Consider the following 7,911-nt stretch of genomic DNA (forward strand, 5'->3'; position numbering starts at 1 on the left):
ATTTTCCATGGTAGAATATAATGAAAAATAATCCCAGTAATATTATATGCACATGGGGAGACGTTTAGAGAACTCAATTGCAAGATAAATTGTAGATCAAGTTTTATTTATGTAACTCAACTACTCAACCTGATTATGATTACTTTATATTTTGTTTGTTTGTTAATGTAATTTGTCAAGATTAATTATTTTAAAGAAAGTTTCATCTTGATATTATTTTTGGGTACTTTTAATATATTCTAGGGAAGTCTAATCACCGCCAATATATTATCTATGTATAAATCAATGAAATATGATTTATGCTCAGTACATACTTTGCCTACAATGTGATTTGTACATTTAGAGGATTTTTTTTCTTCAATGATGGGGATACTACTTTGCTCTTTGAAATGCACGATAAATTCAATCCCAACTCATCTAGCGTCACATTTTTTGTGTGTAGAGTGGGCATAATGAGGCATCCAACGTCGATCAATGAACCTTGGTAGTATATGGAAGACGTACAAACTTCCACACATGGGAATCTAGGATGCATAGCGTAACAATATTTTTAGTCAGTTGGTTATGTATTCTTCTTTTTCGTGTGTAGTTAAACAAATTTGGGGTGAATGTTCGAAGAAAATGTCAAGACATAATGAAAAATGTACAACCTTTTACATTGTTCCTCGGAGCCGCAAGAACTACAAATGCTCGAGCTCTATACATATGGAATAATTGCTAAATGCCTAAACCAATAAACAATGTGTAAGTGTTACAAGGAATAGAGGTAGGGCAGGGAACGGTTGGATACCAGTCGGATATTCCAATATCCGAATCTTAATCCAAATTTTTTGCAAATATTTCTATGTCACCCATAACCTCAACAAAAACAACAACAGAGAAAACAGAAGAAGTTTCGTTCTTTTTATCTTCTCCAAACACTCTTCGTCGATCAATTCTATATGTTTGTGAATTTGTAGACATTAGGAATTGGATCCGCAACATTGAACAACACGCATCCGATAATGTGAACAAAATATTAGTAGGAAACAAGGTGACATGGATGAGAGCAAGAGGGTAACACCAAACTTGGATCAAAATGTCAAATTCCCCAAGAGTTTTCTGAATTGGGCTTGATTGATTTTTTTTAATAGGTTGTGCCAACTTCGAGGGGTCAAGCACTTGCTGATGAATATGGCATCAAGTTCTTCGAGACGGTAAGTTCATACCAGTATCACATTTCATCCCACTAACCCATTGTCAACATATTGACCCACACGAAACCTGTTTTATGCAGAGTGCAAAAACCAACCTGAATGCCGAGCAGGTTTTCTTTTCTATTGTAAGGGACATAAAACAAAGACTTGCATAAAGTGATTCTAAAGCTGAGGTACACTCTACTCTTTGAACTAATTCGTGGAATGAGGATTAATACCTTGAATAGTGTGTTATGACTAATTTATTCCTGTTTTTTCAGCCCCAGACCATTAGGATTAGTAAACCTGATCCCGACAAAGGTTCAAGTACAGTTACTGAGAGATCAGCTTGCTGCGGTTCCTAAAGTTGTTGAGTCAATAATGATTGTTCTGGAAATTTGAGAGTGCATACTATAATCTAACTCTTGAGAAAGTCATCTGTGGATGCCAATATGTTTCAGGTGGCTACTTTTGCCCTATTGCTCTATTTGTGTTTGTTAAACCTTTGATGTTGTAATTTATCTTGTAGAGCGAATCCTTGGTATACTTTTAGGTGTGGGGATACAAGTTGCTTTTTATGCTTTGTACCTGTAATTGGCTTACCCTATTGCCATTAAAACACTAAAGCCATTTTTAAGAATAATTTCATATAGCGGCATCGCCCCGTTCGTAGGACGGATTCGAAAACTAGTTTAAAATGAGTTACACAACCCAAATTTATCATCATGATGAAATCACGGGTAATTTCTATCTATATATAAAGCAAGGAAGGAGCTTATACATACTCCCCTCTAACTTGTTACAAAAATCACATTATTATACTTTTATTAACGAAGCAAATTGACTGACATGGCAACGTACTATCATTGGGAGTAAACAATTCCCAAGGAAGTTGCATTCTGATAAATTCGAGCTCATGCCTTCTTATAGAATTCTATTACCGAAATGCCAAAAGTCGAACATATAACTTTATAATCAGCAAATCCAGCTCCAAGTGACAAATCCTTAAACTCCTTCTCGGTCCTCTCTTGTCCTCCTCCAGAAGTGTGAACCATCATAGCGGTATCAAGACCGAATATGTGCTTCGCAGTGACATTAGTCTCAGGGTATACAGGGATAATTGAATCCAGAATAATCATCTTTCCATTGGCGGGCAATGCATTGTAACAGTTTTTCAAAACTTTCAAACAATGTTCATTGTTCCAATCATGAAGAACGCTCTGTGATTCATATACACAATACAGATAATTAGTCAAGCCTATATAATTATACACATAAAAGATAATTTTTCAAGCCTGTAAGACAGAATTTGTGATGAAACACAAGAGCTTTTAGTTCAATTAGTTGTGTATCTCTCTTTTCATGGGAGAAGTTGCAAGTTAGAATCCTACTAAGTGTTAGTTGTGATTTTTTCTTGTGTAATTATGTGACGGGCCTTTGGCTAGGTAAGCCTCTAGGCTTGAGATAGAGTGCTGCTACGATAAATAGACCAAGGAGCAAAAACAAGTTTTCATAGACAAAGTGGAGGCGGTTTGGTCTACTCAAAATGACACATCAATGAGAGCCTTCGAGTTAGGTTCCCTTTGGGAGATGAGCCTTTGGGCAATGTAAGCAGCCTTCGGACTAGGGTTTTTTATTGTAACCAGTGTGGGTCTATCTTAACGCTCTATAAAATTTATATATATATGATGGAAAAGGAGGTTGACACTAATGTATTTTGGTGGTTTTATACTCACTAGTATGTGGCACGTGCTCATGTATGAGAAAGAAAAGAAATGGTGGGGGTAGTGAAGCCGTTATTGTTGATTAAATTTCATAATTACATTTTACCAAATTCTAGAGTACGCAAGTTGTACCTACGCTATCACATCTGGGCCCTCCATCAGGCAAGGGGTGAGGGTGTATTGCATGGCAGAGTCTTTAATCAAGGGTGGATTGTACTAGCGCACCCATAAGAGGGTGTACTCTAGAACTACTATTACATTTTTATCCTAAAAAAATTAGATATTTACTCATCTATCTATGAATTAATGTTGGTTGGAGTTTAACTTTTTTTTAATAGGGGCAAAACAGTTTTGAGAAAAAAGTGACCAAGAGATTTAGAGATACATAGAAAGAAAGAGTTATACCACCCCCAAGTAGTTGTAATACCCCCCGCCCAATATAACTTGAATTAGTAATTCCCCCTCCAAATTGACAGTGAAACACAGTCGACTAATTTTTCCGTCCTTTGACCAATCAAGGCACATGAAATTACGTACATTTATATCATTTTACTCTCCTATTTTTTTTTTCTGTGGGCCCCACAAAAACAAATGTTCTCAATGTTTTTAATAAGAAAATAATTAAAAAACAAGAAAATTAAAAATAAGTGGGGCTCACAATAGAAAATTAATGTTTTTTTAGTTTTGTGGGGCCACATGAAAATAAAAAAGAAAATTTTGATTTTTCTCTTTAAAATTGATTTTTTTTCCTATGGGCCCCATCATAATGAAAAAATAATAATTTCTCAAAAAAAATATTGGTCCCACAAACACTAAGTCCTCGCTTCATTTTTTATTATTTTTTTATTCACTTTAAAAAACAAGAAAACTAAAAATAAGTGGGGTTCATAGTTTTTTTTTTTTTTTTTTTTTTTTTTTTTTTTTTGTGGGGCCACAAGAAAAAAAAAAATTTTGGTTTTTTCTTTAAAATTGATTTTTCTTTCTATGGGCCCCATCATAAAAAAAATCTCTTAAAAAATGTGGGTCCCACAAACACTAATCCCCATTTGTTTTTTAAGTTTTGTGGGACCCACATAATAATAAAAAATATATATGAGAGAGTAAAAGGGAATCACTAATTCAAGTTATAATGGTGGGGGTAATCCTAATTGCAACTAAAACCCAAAAAATAGTTTTTCAATATTGGAGGTAGATGAGGGGTCGCGAATTATTAAAGTAGTAGAGATACGTGCATATTGAAATCAATTAATTAGTATCGCAATGTAACTTCCATAGCAAAAACAGCTTTCACCACCACAAACCACCACGCAAAACCTTCAAATCAACTACAATGCATAGAAGATTACTTACCTTGAACGCAGTAGAAACGAACTAAAAATTGAAATATAGGTTGAGGGGTTGTGCAGGAACAAATGAGAAATTTCTCTTTTCTCTGAATCGGGTAAAAGGAATGATGAATTTGGGTTGTTTTTTAACCCATAGTTCCTACTTCTTCCCAGTTCCCACAGTACATAATGGATCGGATTCATGGACTTTGCCTTGGTTCGTGGTTATGATTTTATGTTTGAGACTCAACTAGCTGCTTGTGTCTTTAAGGAACAAGATGAAGATAGAGGTTTAGGGTGGTCAATGGAGAGCTCCATTACGTACGCCTAGCCGTGTTATAGGTTCAATTGAAAATATTAGGCTTATGTTGTTCTTCTCTTGTTGTGTTCATGGTTAAGGTTCAAAGAGGCTAAGTTGATTTCTTACAATTGTACTAATTTTCTTAGGTGATCTAAGTTTCTTCATAATGAACTCCCCCCCCCCCCCCCCCCCCTCCCCAATGATCATACTCTTGGGGTGGGGTGGATTGTAAGCTCGTAAGCATTTTGCTATGTTTTAATGAAACAAGTAGGGGTCTACCTCAGTCCCCCCACTGCCCAATTTTTGCCTGGCAATTCTTGCATGCAATTTAGTTTGCTAAGTTTGTCGGAAAAGTTTCCCAACAATAAGAAGACCAAAAATCAGGTACTAACTTCTTAAACAATTGGGAGTCTGACTTTGTAAGTGTAAACCTTAGCACAGAATGATCTTTAAGGATTTTTTGTGACTTAAAGAGAAATTCATCGTTGTTATGGAGTATGGACTTATGGTACAATGCAGGGGGGGTGGGGGATTTTTGTGACTTAAAGATCTTTAAGGATCTTTAAACCTTACCACAAAATGATCTTTAAGGATTTTTTGTGACTTAAAGAGAAATTCATCGTTGTTATGGAGTATGGACTTATATATGGTACAGTGCGGGGGTGAGTGGGTGGGTGGGTGGGTGGGTGGGTGTGTGTTTCGAGTGCTTATTGGTGCATCAGCGTTCAGCACTCGTATGAGAAACAAGTTGATGGAGCGAGGTGATATTCTTACTTTCAGGAAAATGGAATCTCCTTTTGGAACACCAACGAACATGTCTCCCTCAATGTGCTCTACACCTGCACAGCTAGAATTGAATAGTTTAGATGTATAAGAAATGAAGGAATTGAACGAGAACATAAATAAAGGAACAAGAACAAAACTAAAGGCTATTTCATGTATGTATGCATTTGGAAAATTGACAACTTAAAAGAAAATAAAAACTAAATTGGGCGACATGAATTCTATAGTATCCTCACTGAATCCCTATTATTTTTTTTCTTCAATTCAAAACTTTTATTGACAAACAATTGTTACTCACCCTTTTGCACTTAACAATATGGTTGTATTTGATAGGAGTTGTGACAAATGCAAATCATGACAAATAACACTATTCACACATTTGCCACTATTTACCACTGTTTGATATGATTTCTAACCTATGGCAAATGTTTTTGAGTTTTACCACAACTAGTGATTTGCTATGATTTTGATGGCAAAATTTACTGAAGAGAGAGAGAGAGAGAGAGAGAGAGAGAGAGAGAGCTATGTAAATTTTGCCACAACAAATTACACACACATCAAACAACAACAAATCTAGATTTGCCACAAACTATTTACAATTGCCACTTTGATTACCACGTCAAATTTGTCATTGGCAAATGGTGACAAAATTTGTGTTTGCCATAGCTCCTATCAAACACAACCTAAAAGTAACACCCGTCATTATTTAAAAGCGAAAAAGATTTATAATGAAAAAAATCATAAATGGGATTACTTCACCTAGATATGCTGGTGCATCTTTTATCACATGAGGCAAGTCAAAGTTAATGCCTTTAACTAACGGATGCTTTTCAACAATCATGTTGATTGTGGCACCAATTCCGCCACCAACATCAACCACAGTTTTCAAGCCCTCAAATCCTTTGTAAATCTGAAGAATCATCTTCATTACTAATTTTGAGTGAACCGACATTCCTGTGTTGAACAACTTGCTCGTTATAGGATCTCTTCTGATGTAATCAAATGATGCCATTCCATGACATATGTTGAAAGGGCTCCCACCATCAACGATTGCATCCTTCAAGTAGTACCTATAAAGTTGTGGATAGCTGGGTCAGCTTATCTCTACACTATATGAGGGTTTTGAGGAACCCACTCTCCACTATCGAGTAGGCAAATTGAAATCTCTTATATTTGCTCAATTTATAAACACCTCCCTCACAAAAATTAGAACCCCCCCCCCCTTTATTAATAATTTAGAAGAACCCTCCTAATGTAACTTAAATTATATTATTCTCCATTTTCTCCCTGAATTTAGAACAATCCCTCTTTTATTAATAATTTAGAAAAAAAACTCCCTAATGTCACTTAAATAATATAATTATCCCTTATATTAAATTAGATGTGCCTCCCCTATGTAATTACAACTAGAATCCCAAAAAACCATGCTAATTATGGATCTCGAATGACGGGTTTCAAGACTTCAAGAAAAAAAAAACCTCGATGCATAACATGGTTTGCATACTTGTATTTCTTATAAACACAATAAAATAGGGATAGAATTCTTAGAAACCCTATTCCAATTCTGTTGTTGTTATGAAAGCTATGTGCCAAAAAAAAATAATAGCAAATTTCGAAGTCTTTTTAAGTAGCCAACGTGATTTAATTACCATTACCATGTATCTAGCTAGAAACTTTGTGGAGTGTATGGGCAATACCAGGAGCTATCTAGTCGTTTGTAAGGTGTAGATCTAGAGGACATTGAAGTAACTAGTGGAGCATATTGATTTGAAAGTGGAGCATATTTACCAGCTTTGAATAAAAACTTGACTCATAGCCATGAGAGCCAAAGGAGCCAAAGAGACACCATCTTCATTCCTAATGAAAAATTTACAAACAGGTACAAGCCCATATAATCTCTCAACCCTTCCGTCATCTAAATTGCGAAGGCTGCATTTTAGCACTTTGTGACTAGCAAGTAGACGTAGCATACGGTCGAGCATAATAGGTGCATTTGTGTTATTGGTAGAAATTCGAGAAGCTATATCAGAAGGGGTGATATAATCACCATGACCAAATTTGGCAATGATCTCAAATACATCAAGCTCTATAGCTGCTTTCAGTACCATGGGCAAGTTTACTGCACTACATAATTGCATGGCATATAAGCATGCTTCTTCTTCTTCTTCTGGTGTAAGGTAGTTAAAGTTTTGAATTGAACTCATTTTTCTTGGTTTTGGTGTGAAGTTATTATTTGTGAAGAACTGGTTGAATGCTGTAATGAAAATGGACATGGCACATTGGGTTTAAATAGAAAATCCATATTAAAAAAATTGGTTGTTACAGTTAGAGCCACCATCATCGAACAAAAAAAAACAGTCACAGCCACTTTTTTATTTTTCGAGAATATGCAATTATTTAGAGCCACCTAAACACAATTGATGTCTACAAGTTTTGCTTTATTAATTATAATTGGGATGTTATATGTTTTCAGATATAACTAGAAGTGGGTATATATTTAAGTGATGGCTGGGTTTCCAACAACCGAATTTAACCCTATTCATTAAAAATCCCTAAGTTGAAACTTATCATTAGCTAATGATTGAAGAGATTTAACGGTACAA

The 7,911-nt window shown here is 35.3% G+C and overlaps 1 protein-coding gene across 1 annotated transcript; it reads right to left on the minus strand.

The window, feature by feature from the left end:
* Window positions 1-1,807: 1,807 nt before the first annotated feature.
* Window positions 1,808-7,555, minus strand: LOC147483921 (caffeic acid 3-O-methyltransferase-like). Its single transcript, XM_086577061.1, has 4 exons — window positions 7,097-7,555; window positions 6,068-6,378; window positions 5,300-5,364; window positions 1,808-2,395 (listed from the first exon to the last, which is right to left on the minus strand). Exons 1-4 carry the CDS (start codon window positions 7,510-7,512, stop codon window positions 2,090-2,092), a joined length of 1,098 nt encoding a protein of 365 aa, XP_086433187.1. The 5' UTR covers window positions 7,513-7,555; the 3' UTR covers window positions 1,808-2,089.
* Between the last annotated feature and the right edge of the window lie 356 nt (window positions 7,556-7,911).

This window comes from Coptis chinensis, chromosome 8 (assembly GCF_015680905.1).
Source record: "Coptis chinensis isolate HL-2020 chromosome 8, ASM1568090v1, whole genome shotgun sequence".
NCBI lineage: Eukaryota > Viridiplantae > Streptophyta > Magnoliopsida > Ranunculales > Ranunculaceae > Coptis > Coptis chinensis.

What these genes read in the sequence shown, in the direction of transcription:
- LOC147483921 (XM_086577061.1), bottom strand. Translation starts at nt 7,512, where the DNA reads ATGAGTTCAATTCAAAACTTTAACTACCTTACACCAGAAGAAGAAGAA. An exon ending in CAAGTTTTTATTCAAAGCTG is followed by an intron (nt 6,379 to 7,096) that starts GTAAATATGCTC and finishes ACAACTTTATAG; the next exon opens with GTACTACTTGAAGGATGCAA. An exon ending in GAGATTCCATTTTCCTGAAA is followed by an intron (nt 2,396 to 5,299) that starts GTAAGAATATCA and finishes TATGAATCACAG; the next exon opens with AGCGTTCTTCATGATTGGAA.